General features: G+C 40.8%; 2 protein-coding genes across 6 annotated transcripts in view; one reads left to right on the top strand and one right to left on the bottom strand.

Moving 5' to 3' along the window:
• The first annotated feature begins 6,442 nt into the window (after positions 1–6,442).
• Positions 6,443–8,871, top strand: socs1a (suppressor of cytokine signaling 1a). Its single transcript, XM_041061612.1, has 2 exons — positions 6,443–6,671; positions 7,960–8,871. The coding sequence occupies exon 2, from the start codon at positions 8,017–8,019 to the stop codon at positions 8,725–8,727; it is 711 nt and encodes a 236-aa protein (XP_040917546.1). The 5' UTR covers positions 6,443–6,671; positions 7,960–8,016; the 3' UTR covers positions 8,728–8,871.
• Positions 8,872–14,307: 5,436 nt separating this feature from the next.
• Positions 14,308–17,500, bottom strand: part of clec16a (C-type lectin domain containing 16A) — a 35,359-nt gene continuing 32,166 nt past the window's right edge. For all 5 annotated transcript variants that reach the window (XM_041061610.1, XM_041061606.1, XM_041061607.1 and 2 more), the window contains one exon: positions 14,308–16,826. In XM_041061610.1, coding sequence (XP_040917544.1) covers positions 16,189–16,826 — 638 coding nt within the window. In that variant the 3' untranslated portion in view covers positions 14,308–16,188. The remainder of the gene's footprint in view (positions 16,827–17,500) is intronic.

Here is a 17,500-nt window from a genome sequence, read left to right as displayed (position 1 = left end):
ATCAGTCATGGGGATTGTTTTTGTCTATTTTACTTTTCTTTTTGTACATTTACTTTTTAAACATTAAGTATATTTTGCTGATAATACTTCCGTACTAAGTAAAGTTTAAGAGACAAAAGACACAAATAAACCATTCATTGATTTTACTAATCAATATTTACCTTTCTTTGCCAGTTGTATAGGCTTGTATCACATATCTGCAGTCAGCAAACACTGCCACATCATGGGCAACAATGAGGTTCGGATATTCAAATTAGTCTAACGCTAATCTTGAACCTTGTAAGCAAACTGATGCATGTTTCTGGTGCAGTGTGTGTGCACCACATTAATAAGAAATGAACTTCTTCCTCAGAGCAAAGACGGGCTGTGAGTTTTCTTCAGAAGATGTTTAGTCAGAAGCCTCATATCATGATGGGAAAGCTCACTGTAGACTGTAATCAGTACAGCTGTCAGACTGGTTCTGCAGAGTTGATCTGGCTCTTCAAATAAACTTGTTGCTTCAATAGCTGCTACCTTTTCACAATAAATGGTTTCACGTGTTGAATGACCTGAATGTCTTGAATGACATGGCCAGAAGGGGCAAGTTCAGCCACTCGGATTTTACTGCTTTAAAATGAAAGTGAATTAATAGTTAGTTAATGTGATTTTTTGACATCAAATTCGACACTGTTCTGCTGCTGTGGGACAGAGCGAGTTGAGAACAATAAAAGGCCATTGTTTTGCCAGAGTACACAGGAAACAAAGACCCTTCAGTTACCACAACAAGGGAAAACCAGCAGAATGAGCAAATGAGAGCTCTGTATATATGCATCTGAAATATATTTGAATATTTTTTTGAGTGAAGTATTTTCCAGATCTTGAAGTACATTTGTTTTTATACAGGATGAACATATATTTAGAGAAAAGTGTCCAGAAAAAGCAAGGGAATGATGGACTAAATGAGGAGGAAAAGAAGAAGTAGAGCAGCAGAGTGATTATTTTTGAAGATGTCCTCTGATGAACAAAATATGAAAAAAATAACAGAGTGAAAATGTTTTAAGAGGAAATGATTTAGGCAGAGGTTTTTCTGTTAACATGCAGAGCTGGAAATAATTAAGTCCTAAGGGATTTTATTGGTCTGTATTAAGGCTGAAGTGCTTCCCATAAATTTCAGGAATTCAAGGAAGACAGTTGTACTTTCACATTTAGCGGAGCTATCTTTATTGGCAGAGCTTATTTACTATACACCTATTGTCCAGATTGCAAAACAGACGTGGCAAGTTTACTTGACTGTTTTGCTTTGTGAATTAGAAAGTAATAAATGACCACATGAATTTCTATAACCTCCTTCTCATAAGTGGTAAAAATTCAATGAAACACAGCTTCTCATTTCACAGCAACTCTACTTCCACTTTCATCCCAACTCAATTACGTTTTGACAGAGGAATACAGGAACCACTGGATCAGGTTTTCTGTGACTGGAAATAAGTCAGCTGCTGCAAAGTTTCTGCTGGTTCTCCCTCCCACAGTCTCATAATCTAGCCACAGAGGTTTCCAGCCAGTGACCTCTGTGCCGGTCCCAAGCCCGGATAAAATAGAGGGAAGGTCAGGAAGGGCATCTGGAGCAAAACAACATGCCAAACTTGAAACGTGAATCGTCATTTTCCAGTGATTCGAAGTGGCAACCCTCAGACAGGGAACAGCCAAAAGTGGAAGACCAAGATGGTAGCTGGCTGTGTCCAAAAACAGACAGATAACAAAGTAGGCAATAATTTCCCAGAATGCAAGAAAACTTCCTTGAAAAGTTCACACATCATACCCTCTTCACAAAACTTTCCTTTCTTGTTTTTTTTTAGTCTGATTAACTTTTTACATCATTTTTGTTTTATTATCCTTTGTCTTTTTTGCCACTTTTATTGTTGTTTCCTCCTTGTAAAGCATGACATAAATGGTTGAAAAACAAAAACAACAAGGATCATACAGCACATTTTAAGAGGATTTAGTTACTACAATTTCCGCTGCCCACCAGGACACTGCCGTAACATCTAAAGCACAAAATGTACAGTACATGGCAAGTGTGTGTACTTTGTAATGTTTACAAGAAGTTGACTCCTAAGTGTTTACTGTAGTTGCCATTCATACCTCAACAATTCAGCAGTAGAGTAAATACCAGTCATCCGTATTAGAAGAACGGCAAACTGAAAGTGAAGACTGTGCATATAACAACCCAGGTTTTGCTTCTTTGGTATCTCATAGCTGTCATCATATTGAAAGTAAATTCTGCTATGGAGCAAGGTCTCATGACCACATGTGGACTTCAGGGAGCTGAAGTCGCCCTTACTGTAAGACCAGTGAGTGTTAACAAGAGTTTTCAAAAGAACTGATGAGACAGTCATTGAAAATGAAGACAATCTCGGTGAGACAGCATACTGAGAACCCAGTGAGGACTGAAAGGAGGACAAACCAACAGAAAACACTGGCAGCAAAGGGGAAGTAAGAGCCTATCCCATTACTGTGAAAGACAGAATTTACTATCAGAGGAAGATGAGGTGTACAGCATGAATGATCAAAAGTCACACACACACACGCACGCACGCACGCACGCACGCACACAGACACACACACACACTAATTTCCCCTCAGCACCTCTCTGTGTCACTGATAGCAACTCTGAAAGGTGAACATCTCACGAAAAGAACACATCGTTCCTGTTTTTCAGACAGGGAGTTGCAGACTGGCAGAATGACACAGGGAGGCACAACAAGCAAATACCTCAGGGATGCAAAAGTTTCAGTTTACCTGACACAAAGCCCAACATGAAGATAAACCCACAGACACACAGCCACCTAATAGCTATCTGCACTGTTTCAAGGTGTGGCAGGCAGAACTGCATGAAACACTATCTGATCGTTTTGTTAGCTGAAAATTGCAGGTCCACAGCACAAGTTGAAACTTTAGCAGTTACACATATCTCTGCAGATTACAGAAGATTAAAAAAAAAAAAAAAAAAAAAAAAAGATAGAAAGCACCAGCTCGCTCCTGCAGAAACTTCCAGAATGCATTTTCCATGACGTTTGTCTCACACAATGGTGATCAGCAGTCGTGTCTTAGTTGGATGTTCTACAGTACTAAACATGCAAATATAACAAAGTTCAGACAGACTCTGATTAAGCTCGTACGGTTGACCGCGAAGGGCCGCTGCAGGAATAGGAGCAACAAAAACAGATTTTTCCCTGCTCTGCATTTTTCATCCGTCACGCATAGAAGAACCGTGCAACACTTCATGCTTGCATGCAGAGGCAAACAGAAACAACAAGAAGGAATGGTTACCAAAGTTTCATGTGGTCACAGCAACAACTGTCTTTTAAGAAGTAAAACTGATCCCAGATCATTCTGACTTCATGTTGTGGCATATATTTTATTATATCATGTTAATGCATGTGTTGAATGGATTTTCTGTCGTGTCCGCCAAATGAATCACTGTATTCAAACTATCAGCAGCCCGTGAGGGTCTGTAATTAGACACAACATGCACTCTGTTAAGCTGGCTACGATTCAGTCTCTCTCCCTGTTTCATAGAAGTGAAACTTATGGAGCATAAGCGTGTGTGCACATAAACACTGAGTGCATCACAAATTGCAAAACAACAGCCATGTGCACGCAGTTACACTGTTTCAAACTGCATTACACGGTATGAGATGATGGTGATTTAGAAAATATCTGCAATGCATGAAGGAAACCCTAAACATAAGAATGCAACACAAAGCAGAAACAGCAGTGGCAGAAATCCAGTGTTACAATCAGTATGTGCTGAGCACGCTGTTCCCCATCCCATCCCCACTGTGTGTAAACATCATGTTCAACACCACTGATACAATAGATTAGATTGCATTTCAGCGATCAGCAGTTGTTCTCAAAGCCACCTTGAAAATACGCAGTTACAAGGTATAGGCAAAACGTTTATGCATTAAGAAGTGAGGCATTTAAATAGGTTTCAGTCTAAGAAACTCAGACATATCACGATATCTCTAAAAGTAACTGAGAGCAAAGGTTAACACATGTTGATAGTTTAGAACAACAAAAGACGCCTGACTCCCTGCACATTTCTATATGCTATTACTTAAGGATATACTTCAAGTCCTGACTTTTTTGTCAGTTATTACAAATGAAAGCAACTCACACATGCACACAACAAAGCAGGCCCACAACAGTGTTTACAAGCTGTGGGGGAGCATGCACAAAATGGGTTGTAAACCTGGTTCTCCAGCAAAAAGAGATGGAGGAACAACAACATTTCAGCAGTCAGCTGATGAATAAGATGAGGGTTACATGATGAGGATGCTGAGAATAATCAGCACCATCAGATACACAGAGAGCTAGCAAGCTATTCTGAGTACTAGCTGAGTAAGACTAGTCCTGATAAAATGAAACTATCATTACACAGTAATGCACACTTCTCTGCCTGCCTGTCTGTCTGCTTCTGCCTCTTTAAGCCACTGGACCATGAGTTAATCCTTAACTTTCTGTTTCCCCTCACTTGCTCTTCTGTAACCTGACTGCATGGCAGAGGTGCTCATGCAGTCAGGTCACAGATGATGTCCTTATTTACATGAACTGTGTGGTTCATGTTTGCCAGCAGCAGACTTCCTGTGATTTGCATCACAGGACTTTATGAGTGGAAGCATAATGCTGAAGCACAAATGAGCTGATTAACAGCAGAAGGTGAGAACTTTATCCAGACTTTCTCCAAACGTTGTCATGCTCATGCACTGCTATGATGTGACATCAACATATGAAGTTAACGTGGATTATATAGGAATTATTGGATATAAGGATTGACTTGTAATGTTGTCATTCTATATTACCATAGTCATTGCACAGCTGTGTGCCAAGCGCTTCAAACATTTGGCACGAAACTCTGATGAAGTAATGTACAATTGCATGCCAAAACATCAGCCACACTGCAAGCAGAGACACTGTGTGCATTATGCATACAGCCAGTGTCCAAACACTGCAAGCACAACAAGTCTGGAAAGATTTCTGTTCAATCTTTGATTCGATTAAATTCAATTAAATAAAACCGTATTCCTCTGAAATGTGTCTTTCATCACAAACCCACTGTGTTTCACATATGCTGCAAGAAAAAAAAAAAAAAGAAGAAGCTGAAGTGAGATTTGAAAATTTCCAATATGAATTGAGTGTGCTATATGTTTGTCTTCTGTGATTTCTGTACCAACTGGTTCCACTTGATAAAATTAGACGTCATCAGAATAGACTGGAGTTTTTGACTGCTATTCAATTTTGAATAAAATAGTCATGTAATGATCACTACATTACCACATCTAAAGAGGATTATGATGTGTCATCTTAATGCCATTAATGCTACATACTATATATGTATATATAACAAAAGATTTACAGTGGAAATGTCCCAGTGTGGTTGTGATGAAATAAAGTGGTCAAAGCCAAAACAGTGAAATGACTGTTAGGATGTCACAATATGAACATCTCTGAAATGAATCACTCACATGTGAGGGCCCCATGAAAGCTTTATTTCTGCAGAAAAGCAGACTATTAACAACAAATGAAGAAGTGCTGCAGCACTGGTTTGATTTCGTTCTGATGTGTTCCCTACTGCTTTTGTTTACTGTAAATAGAACGATTTCAATTTGCCTCCTTATGTGATTTGACATTATGCACCACTGCTATCTGACTGCAACTTCTATGTAACTGTTCACATTCATCATTGATGGAATGAAGATCATTATCTCAACGGGCCTTTTCTGGCTTAGCAAAGGTTAAGAGAAAAAAAAAAAGAATGTGATGAGCCTGATTTTTATCAGGAACTTTATCTGCATGCACATTTCCCTAAACTGACAAGAGAGACTAATGCCAAAACCAGAAATGGAAAACATTAAGCTTAATTTCTCATTTGATACAAACTACTTCTGGCAAGGTCATCCCACATGATAAACTGAGCACATCCTGTGCTCTTTTGGAATGACTGGTGTTTAAAAGCACCCATGTTTAATTTACATACATTTGGAATTAATAAATAAAAGAATGGCTCTAATAAAAAAAATACATGGAGACAAGGAGGGTATTAGCTACCCCCTAAAAAACAAAAACTAAAAAAAATTAAAAAAAAAAAAAAAAAAAAACACCACTCAAAATACCTATACCAAGAATATTTACTAGGTGAGTGCTGCCATTACTCGTATCTGTCACCTGTCTTTCTGTAAATGTCCTACTGTCATGTGGCTTTGCGGTTTTCTTGAAATTCTCCAAATAATAACAGAGTTCAAACGAACTGAAAGAGCGAAGGGGCTGCTCTGAGCTCAGTGGAGCTCAGTTTCACTTTCGGTTCTGTTTCAAGAGAAACTGCCTGCCTGCCGCTAAAAGCTGTTCAAGGAAGCAAGCAGACCCGAGGCGGGGCCAACAAGATATATAAAGTCTGATGAAGTGTTTACCATGCTTCACACACATTAGGGGATGATCTGACGGGTGGAAATCACAGCCAGCAGGTCGAAACGTTACCTCCGAGCTGCGAGCGGCTACAACCCCCTTTCTCCAGATCTGCGCCGCGTCAAGGATTTAACCTGCAGGATATTTACTGGTACCAACGCAGGATTTGCACTTTGGGATTACAGGCCCACGGATCTTTAAAACAGCGCTGTTGTTAGAGCAAAACGGTAAGAGTTTTCAAAACTGTGCCGAGTTATGCCGTGCGGTTGGGTGTTTTAGGTAATAAATAAATAAATAAATAAATGGATTTTAAAAATGGTGCTTTGCAGTGCTCATGGCTGCTTTTTTTTTCTTTTTTCTTTTTTTTTCTGGGGGCTTATGCAGACGAAAAATTCTGCACAAATGGGTAGTAGTAAGTTTCTCTGAATATGTGGCCCCCTTTTTTTTTCTTCTTTACACAAAAATGCATCAAGGTCAAGGGTTTGACTTAGCTGGTTCTAAAGTGTTTGGTTACCACTGTCCAGCTGATAACAGCGGCTTAGCTGTCTCAGGCTGGAACTTAATGAATCCATCAAATCAAATCAAACACAATGTGGTAATAATAAACACTTTAAAATTGCATCTATTGAATTTGTCAGAAATAGGATTAGAATTTGAATTTTAACCATCTCCGTGGCATGTGAGTGTGATCACTGGTCATGAGCCAAAAACTACAGCACAAGTAATCACTTGTTAATCATTACTTTTTTTCCAGTCCAACCTTTTCCTTGAATTAGAAGCAGTTGTAATCAACGTGTAGCGCAAATGTTAGGTACTTCACATTGAACTACACAGTTGGTTAATCACAACGACAGCCCTGATGGTATTTGAAAATGCCTTTTGTAAGATCACCACTCATACTGTCCAGCAGGCTCAGTTTAGGCCCGAGGGATCGTATCGGTTTAGTATTTCAAACCATTTCTATTCTTAAAACAGTCATATGGAGCAGGAGATGTTTTAAATTTACAGAGTTTGTGACTGGCTTCTAAGGTTTGATTAGAACCTGATGTGTCAGTCATTATGTCAGAAGTCATAAAGAAAGCATACAGCCCTTGGTGTGTGTGTGTGTTGGTGGTGGGGGGTGTGTCTACAGACAGTGTACAGTAATTTGGCTGTGGGTGACATCAGTGAGTGGATTCTAGCCAAACCGCAGTCATTTCAAACACAGTGTCGCTCAATGGAATTTCTAACCTACGCTCACAGACATTCACTGAATGGCACACAGACACACACACACACACACACACACACTTCTTTCAGAGCAATGTGGCCTTACATGATCCATTTCTGAGACTTGATTTTAACATTGTGTGGTATTGAGAATGATAACGTTCATCGTCTTCAGGAAGATGTTACTCTCAACTGACTTTGCTTTGTTCAAGCTGTTTTAAAAGTGATGCCAGCAGTTTTAATGATAATAAATGTTGGCTGTGTTTCAGATAATAACCTTTCTCTCTTCTTGTTTGCCTCTCTCAGGATGACAGTGCGGTGGTTAGAGATGGGAGAGGGTTTGGAGCCTCTCTCCCCTGTAGGATGGTAGCCGACAGCACAGTGGAAGGCCATGACAAGACTCACTTGTCAAGCTCATCGTCATCGTCATCATCATCATCATCATCCTCATCCTCATCCTCATCCTCATCATCCTTTTCCTCATCCTCGTCCTTCTCTTCAACATCTTCCTTATCCTCATCATCGTCACTCCATACAGAGTCAGAGCAGCTTCAGCATCGTGCTCCAGAGCCAACCCGTAGGGCTAACTATCTGACCCACTTCCCCACTTTCTCCTGCAAGGAGGACTGCAAGATCATCACAGACACAGCGGCCAAGCTCGAGCGCAGCGGCTTCTACTGGGGACCTCTAGGAGTGGAGGAAGCCCATCGCATGCTGAGGGACGCTCCGCTGGGCAGCTTCCTCATCCGTGACAGCCGGCAAAAAGACATCTTCTTCACACTGTCCTACCACGCCGAGGGCGGGCCGGTCAGCGTGCGCATCGAGTACAAGCAGCAAAAGTTCTCACTGGCAGGCAACAAGCACTCCTTCCCAACGCTTTTTGCCCTGTTGGAGCATTACACCAACTCTCCCAAGAAAAGTCTGAGCATCCCATACAGGAAATGGGAGCCATCGCTGCAGGAACTGTGCAGGAAGCGCATTATGGAGCTCTGTGGCGGAGGAAGCCGGGTTTCAGAGCTGCCAGTCACCCATGTTGTCCAAGACTTCTTGTTGGAATTCCCTTACAAACTATGAGCAGCTTACCATGTAAAATCTTGACAGTATTGTTTTTTATTTCAAGGCCAGTTGTACCAACTAACAGTACGCTGGAGGAGTTTGTAAAGCCTGTCCACCATGTGTTGAAGTTTAAGACTGCATTTCCATGGTTACATATCAAGTCAGCTCCCTGTTTTGAGCTGAAAAGCTGCAAAATGTCTCTTACAAGACATTATCAACACAGTAAAGGAGGGGCTGTCTCCAGTTGGACTTGGTCCAATCATGACATGTCAACATACATTACCTCTAGAGATTCAACTTCCACTTGCACATGGACAGAGTGCCTTTTGGTCTTGAGGAAGCACAGAAAGTTGGAAAACGCTGCATTAAGAGAAAACTACAGAAAAAATGGAGCTATAGTGAATTGTGGAAGGGCTTTAAGAGCATCAGCAGAGTGGACTTTTAGAAATACAAAGACATGGTGGAAGGTACGGTTGAAACCATCACAGGCAACGGTACCAGTAGGATTTATTTTGTAGCAGATTTGAATACTCTAATGTTGTTTAAAGTTTACATCACACATGAATGTTTGCCAGCACTGATGGCTCAAAAACCACTTCATATCTTCAAAATGTGACTAAGTCATGCAGTCTGGTGTTGTTGTACTGTACTATTTGGCCAATTAGTTTGTATAGGTTTCTATCATTATATTTGAAATAAAAAGGTATTTTAACTGATCTTGCTGGATTTGTATTTAGTTACTTTTTAACTGTTGCATTTCTGTTCCCCAAGCCATGTCATGTGGAGGAGTGGTAGGAGTTTGTAGGGGTGGAGCAAGAGGGCGGGACAAACACACAACCTCACAGTCACACACTTTGTCCACATCATTTCACAGACAATAGGACACAGAGACAGACAGACAGGAAGTGTGAGAAGGTAGGGTACAGTATCGTCACCACAGTGACTCATCTCTGTAGGGTAAAGTGACAGGTGGGTGGGGTTACTTTGGTTGTAAATGGACTATTACGCTTAGAAACACACACACTTACCAGAAACAGGGGCAGAGGTGACACATAATGAAGCGTGTGATTGTGTCTGTGTGAATGTGTGTGTGTAGTACACTTATCTTAATGAGGACCCAGCACAGATTAAAATTTCCTAAAGAGGAAGTGGGAAATTTTTTGGGTTAGTGGTTAGACAGAGAGACATGTTAGATCAAGGTCAGGGTTAGAGTCACATATTTAATTATAGAGTCAGGAACAATAAGCTTAATCTATGTAGCATATGAATAAAAAGTAATGAAGAATTTGAGACAAGAAACAAAAAGAAGGAGAAAAAAAACCGAAACATCTTCTGCACATAAAAGCCAGTCTATAAAAGTGGGACAGTGCATGAAGGAGAGATTTAAAAGATTGTCATTGTTCATCATACACTGACTGAAAGATCACGTTTCTGTAATGGACGTGGTGACACTGAAGCAGATACACATACCTGGTTTTGAGTGTGTGACTCATACATGAGAAAGTTGTGAGAAACACTGAAGACAGTGATTCAACAGGAACCTTTTACATAGTCTTACAAAGAGACATCCATTTATCCAAACTGTAGTTTGGAGTTGCAGCACAAACTGTTTCCAGTCTTCTTGTATTAGTAAAAATGAAAATGCTTTAAAAAAAAAAAAAAAAGACGATTAAAGAAAAATTATAACAGGTATTACAGAATGTGCAGGAACTAGATGGAGATAGCCAAAGTAAGCTGTGACTATCTTTAGTAGGCATCATAATTTGGTGTAATTTTGCAGTTTCATGACATTTGTGAGAGTATGTGTCACTTTTTCAGACAGTGTATAGTACACTTCATTTCTCATTTGAGATTGTAACCTGAACTAGCCTCCAACCCTTTCCTCATACCTAACCAGAACTCCAACGCTAAAACCAAACCTTACCATAAGGCTTTGTGATCTTTCTGGGGATTTTTTTTTTAAGTCACTTGGGTCTAGACACACACACACACACACACACACACACACACACACACAAACAAACACACACACACATACAATGAGTCATAGTGAATATAATACTCAGCTTGATTCAAGTAAAGCCTGACTAGTTTGAGGATATAATTATCTCAGCTTGAGGAAGAGGCTGAGCAAGGGTGGAACGAACACACACACACCGCAGTGGAACATGAGTCAGTGATATAGACACTATCACTGTAATATCTTCATTTTTATAGGCGTTATCAATCCACACTTTTTGAAGCTTTACCTAGAAATTGAGATCAGACATTTAGTGTGTGTATGAGTGTGTTCTTATGGCGTAGGGTGAATAATACATAGCAGTTTCATTCATAGACTTTCAGTTATCAGGACATTCCCGACTATTTTGAGAAGTGAAAGGTGAAGTGAGGTGTTTAGTGACTGCGTGTGCTTATCAGCTGATTTCTGTGGAATCCTCCACTGGGAGTTTTCTGTCCTTTAAACACACACATACACACACACACATTCTATGGAAATCAATCAAATTAAAAAATTAGTGTCCCCTCAAGAAGACAAAAAAGGTCTGAGGACAAAGTGAGAAAGGATAGCTTGTGTTTTTTGACATTTGATGTGAACAAGATGCTCTGTTATCAGCATGGTGATTTTGTTTTGCTCTTCAGTGAATTCAAACGAAACAGATCATAACAGCCATATGAGACTTCATTACTCCCACGGCGGAGGATATTTGCCTATACATAGATTATTAGCCTGTCTGGCAGCCTAACTGGTTGCTCGTGTTGTCTTGGTACAATGCTGTCTTGTGACCAAACACCAAATCCCAAGTTTCCTGTAAAACAGTTGTCAGAGCCATACAAATGCACTTCCCTTAAGTCTATTAGTCACCCGTTTTCTTTGTTTCTTCAAGCTTCCTCACTGGAATTCTTTTCCCAACAATTCCTGTTGCTGTGATTTCTCAGAATTTACAATTTGATGATTACTGATTTTCAAGAAACTGGTGAAAAATTGCTCATGGCATGAGAAGAATAGGAGTGACTGTTCACCAAAAGACAAAGAACTCTCAAGGAATTTAATGGAACACCATCACACTGTTTCCCTGTCTGCACAGAGCATACAATGCCCTCTTGTTATTTATTTATTTAACTCCCACAACATGACTATGTGGTAAATGATGTGGGAAAAGCTTATTTCTGCTTTTTCTGGCTAAGCTTCAACTAAAGCCAGTTCTTCTAAAAGCTGCTAGATCATCTCTCCATGAATTCCCCAACTTCTATTTTAAACCTTTCTCATGTCAGTAACATCCTTTTGCTGTAAGTGCAGGGTGTCCTTAACAAATGCGAAAAAATAATAAAGGTATCCTATTGCTCCACAGTGACACAGTGCGCATTCGCCCACTGTGTCACTGTGGAGCAATGTTTTGATCTGCGAGCCTTGTTGTGCTTTGTTTGCATCTCTGTTCTCACGTGGACCAGAATGCACATGTACATGCACGAGCGTTTGAGCGAAGTGACACACACTCCTTATGGTGGTTTCACACAGTTGGCAAAGTCTACACAACAATGAAAACATGACCTTGTACCAGCAAAAGGTAAAAAGGAAGGCGTCTGGCCAATGTGAACATGAATGTAAAAAGTGCAGGTTACAAAATATTCAAAAACATGTGCGTGTGTTAATTTTTCGGTCAACAGTTAATATTTAAAAGCGGTATACGTAAATGAGTGCCATCTAATTTTAAAACCCTCATCAGTGATTGTAACTTAAACAGCACAACTGCAGAGAGAAATCCATCCAAGATCTTTGCTGTCAAACCTTCAATATGGAGCTGTGACTGTGGTTTGGTACAGAAAAAACACACTGAAACACACACACACTAAACCACTTCGGCATCGTTGCAGTACCAGGAACCCATTCACATGTTTACGCACACATAACCAGACTTCCCTGAAGAGAGGAACCGCGATAAAAGAAACACGTACCGACCACAAGATGACTGAGGGCTCCTGCAGCAGCCACAGGAACACAACGCAAAGGTAGAAAGTGTAAAGGAAACGTCATAATCTTAACCTTCAGACCGTCTGACACACACAGTTTTGAATTCAGGCCAGAAGCAAATACGTGCATCACTTTTACACTTAAGAAACTCTTTCAAAGTCAAGTTTACACCTGACTATAGAGCTGCAGAGCAGGAAGTAACACATTCTCCTTCACAGAAATGCTTTATGCTGCAGTTTGAAGGTCACCATGTGGGTGTTCATTTACCTGAACATCCACAGATCAGGGTCTTACAGCCTTTTTTTGACCCATGACTGTTTCGTGCTCCCAACTTTTTTAAGGACCATGGAAATTTGAGAGATTGACTAAATAGAAATTGGAATATTTCCATCCCATTTCTGTTTTTAATAAAACAGCATCAAGCAACATCAATATCAGCCTTGCAGATCTTCTACGAAACCTTCTACGTATTTAGTTACCCTAAAACTGTCACTTCAGCCATGAAACACAACCAGTGGAAGCCTGCACACACTCAGTAATGTAGTAAACAAGGGGGTGTGTGCTCATGGGGCTAGCAGTTCTTTTCTAATGTCTCCTGTGGTTTTCTTGTTCAAACGCTGAGGAGAACCTCCTCTGCTGTTGCTACTGGAGTGTAATTCTGTGAAGAAGGGAGGAAAAAAAAAAGAAAAAAGCGAGAAAGAAAAAAAACCCTCTTCTGCCTGCAAACACAATAACAAGGCTCATGCAGCCGTCTCACTGTTGTTAAGTAGAATAATTTATTGCAGTTCTTCATTTATTCCTCTGTTTTAGTTCATTAACAATAATTACAGGTTTAAAAGCCCAAAGCATTTACAGAGCATACAAACATATTACACACACACACACACTACAATCAGAGACTTAATAGTCAAAGCTTGTCGAAGCATGTTTTGGTAGAGGTTGCCATGGTTACAGGCAACACGGCCCCTTGTCGGAAGACAACATGGCTGCCTGTTCCTCCAAACCATCAGCAGCAGCTCTATAAACTGTGCCAAGCCTCTTCAGCATATCAGTGATCATCACTATCATTCCTCTGCTATTTACAGTAGCAAGATGGAAATACTAAGAGAGAGACTCAAAAAAGAAAGAGTATTGCTCTGAATTTCTCGTTTATAAACTTGATGACTGTACAGAGTTAAAAAATAAGAATGATACTGCTTTAAGACTTCCGCTGTACAACGATGGCACAGAAAAGGAGAGAGTGAGCTGGAAGGAAAAGGCAGAAGAGAAAAGCAGCGAGAATAAAAGGATTAAAAAAACGATTAGGACATGTGGACAAGATTTGTGTCAAACAATGTGCTTTGTTCCTAAGAGTTACAAATCAAGTCATGAATTAAGGTTAAAATGCATTGATTCTATTTTCCCCAAACTGATCATATATAACCCCTCTTTGGAGAGATAAGCTGTTTCTTACATTCATCTCTCCACTCATTGGTTAGCTCTTCAGATTATTGCAGTAGTAAAGCTTTATTCAGCTGATTACAGGGGGGAGGGTGGGGAGGGGGTTGCCCCTAGAGGCTGACCTCAGGACTGCACCTGGTTTCAAAAAACCAAAATACATCCTAATGTTGGTTTTTCAAGAGTTTGTCTTTTAATTAGGGAAATTAAAATTACTTCAATAATTCCAGGTTTTAAACACAGCTGTGGGCCCACTTTTAGACAAAAATGATCCAAACTTCATGTTTTATTTATTTATTTAATTTTTTTTCGGGGCTGTCAACCTCATTATTCTCTTTTTTTCTTTCCTGGAGAGTCTAGAATTGATGTCACCAGCTGCTGAATGGGGGGAAAAAATAACAACAATAACAGCTTATCAAGTTTCAGAGAGGATGCTCCAACAGTCTCTGACTCATGGAGAATAAAACTGAGCACGGGTCAGTGCTTGAGGCGCAGCCAGCAGATACATTCAACCCAGTGCTTGTTGTGGCAATGTGCAGACCAGAAAGACACTGATTATTGTTATTTTCAAATGGTTTCTCATGAGTCTTTTAAGTTTATGCATCTAACATCACACATTGCTATAACACTGCATCGCCCTATGAGGCTGCCAGTTTCATTTAATCAGGCATGTTAACTTTTTAATCTATTTTTCTAAATATATCAAAGAAACTGAAATACCTTAGTTTTTCAAGCAGTAAAACAGCGTGGTACATTTGAGTACACCTGCACTGCTGCTGGCTGAATTGCTCCATGTATATTATGAATGAATGAATCAATGCATGGACTGACTCAAGAGATCCTCAGTCACTCACTACTACTACTACTCAGTGAACACCACTCAGCTCTTTCAAACCATTTATTCTTCCAGTCAGGCTGCGACAGCTGAATTAAATCTGTGAATGAACGCACATTATCTGATCCCCGCAGGCTGTAAATCATGGATTTTGGAAAGTAGTTAATGATCTGTAATGACAGTTGACATAAAAGCCAATCAAACTAAGCTCAGAGTGAACTGATTTCTGTTGCATATCTGAAAAAAACAAAAACAAAAGAAAACATGCTTCTCCACACTGCATTCAAGCAACCAGAGGATCCAACTATCCTACACTGTCAGTCCAGGACATTTACAGTGATGGAAACCAACTGTGTGCTGGCTCACACTCCTCCTGGTGAATTCCCACATGAAGAAATCCAAATGTTCACTAGCAGAGCACAAAAAAAAGATTAGGTTAACATTAAATTAATGTTTACAGTTTCATACCTGCTCCCGCCTTTCTCGAGATGTTGCAGATAATTTAATACATATTATATATTAGACACCAATTGGAAAATGGGAAATGAATGGATCATTAGCTTACATGTGGAAGAATGAGAACCAAAGGCGGCACACGCACACACCTACCCACTGGCAGTTGTAGGTGGCAGTAACTGCTAACAGGTCAGACATGCAGTGGCTGAAAGGCTAGTGCAGCTGACTCTGTGTGTACTAAATGTGTAATGTGTGTGTGTGTGTTAGCATAGTAGTGAGCACCACCACAAAAGATTAGTGGTGAACATAAGATACAAAAACAGAACAGGTTTTCTAAAACCTCCCAAGTGGATTAAAAGCTCACAGCAGCAGCGCGAGAGACAGAGTGTGTGTGTGTGTGTGTGTGTGTGTCTTCGAGCTGATAAACAATTGATCAGAATGAGTAAAAAACGTTGCTGGTTGTGTGCATTGACACACACGTGCTAAAAACACTTTAGCATACACATGACCGGACACACTAGAGTGCGCAAAAAACCCAAATGTGCTTTGAGTTTTCCTTGAGCTCGACCAGTGTTTGTCTCGATCTCTGTTCTCTGTGCGTAAAAAGAGTCTTTCTTCATGTGTTGAAATGCCTCCAAAAGCCTCTTGGACTATTCACATCAAACACTACCTACAGGTTGCAACACGAAAATATACTGCAGCCAAGCTGGATAGTTTTAACTATCACACTGCACTGTCCTCTGTGTGTTTAAGTGCATGAATGTGTGTGTGTGTGTGTTGCTTAATCCAGTTCAGGTGACTCTGGTGTTTCCGTGTTCGTCTCTGCGTCTCCTGTGTTCTCTACCGAGTCGTCTTGTTCTTGCAGCCCTGAAGCAGAGAGATGGTCTCTATTCACCTCTAGAGGTGTGTCTTCACCTTCTGGCACATCTCCTCCCTTCGGCTCCTCTGGTGCCTCATCAGTGGGTGTGACCAACTCCGTTGTCGTGGTTTCCTCTTTTACCGTCGCATCTGTCTCCGTCTCATCCATCGGCGACTCCTCCTCCTCTTGCAGCTCCTCTTCTTCTCTTTGCTCTCCTTTCCTATGGCCCTCTTTCTCTTCCTCATCCTCTTCCTCCTCTGCGATGGAAGAACCGGGTCTGTGGAGGGAGTGCATCGCGGGAATGTGGCTGGCGCATGGGTGCAGGTGTGGTGAGTCAGCAGGGGGCAGCAGCGTGAGCGACTCCACGCTGAGGGTGTCGGCGCTGTCATCTGTGAGGAGGGAGATGGTGGGCTGGGAGGCTGGGGTGAGGCTCGGGGCCAGGGCTGGAGCTGGCACTGGGGTCGAAGGAGTAGAGGAGACTCGTGTTACTTCTCCACCACCTCCTTCCCCTTCTCCTCCTGAGGAGGAGGGCGGGGTGTGCTCCAAAAACGTACCATCATCTAGTGGAGAGGAGAGGACAGAGCAAGGCAGATGAACTCAGAGGAACATTAATTTTTAAGGATTCCCATTTAAGCTTTTCTTTAATAAAACCTTAAAAAATAAAGTTTGTCCTGCTTTGTTCATTTTGTTTGGAAAAAAGTATGGTTTCCTATTGAATTTACTGTGACAAAAAAACCATTAAACGGACCATCTAGGTCAATCATTTTTCCCGGGCAGTGAAATTCCACAATATTCCACAAGGATTTCAGTTCAGGGAAGTTCAGACGATTACTACAAAGATCTATGCAGAAAGTGAAACACACATGTTTGGACAGGCACAGGCAGACAACTGAGTAACACAGCACACTGTGTTCACCAAGTACCTCCCTTTGTTTTCCTTGTTTAGTGTATAGCAAACAGATCGCTTCTAACAAAGGCTGACCTTGCCTCAGATTTAGTAGATGTAGTAGATGTAGAAAAGCTAAAAAGAAGAGGGGAAAAAAAGAGGCAGAGGGTGGACACACTGCACAGGAATGAGACACAAGTAGCAGTAGCTACAGTAGAGGTGCTAATGATCTAACAGTATGGTTTGTGTGGGAGGAACTACAACACAAACTATGCACTGCGATGTCAGTAACTATGGAAACATACTTACATTGTAAGAGTGTTAGGGTGCAGTGCGAAAGACACAACA

This window comes from Toxotes jaculatrix, chromosome 18, assembly GCF_017976425.1.
Source record: "Toxotes jaculatrix isolate fToxJac2 chromosome 18, fToxJac2.pri, whole genome shotgun sequence".
NCBI lineage: Eukaryota > Metazoa > Chordata > Actinopteri > Toxotidae > Toxotes > Toxotes jaculatrix.
Note: the sequence above shows the minus strand (reverse complement) of the source record. Positions and strands in the feature narration are given on the sequence as shown.

Excerpts from the sequence above, each read along its gene's own strand:
- socs1a (XM_041061612.1), top strand. The coding sequence starts at position 8,017 with ATGGTAGCCGACAGCACAGTGGAAGGCCATGACAAGACTCACTTGTCA.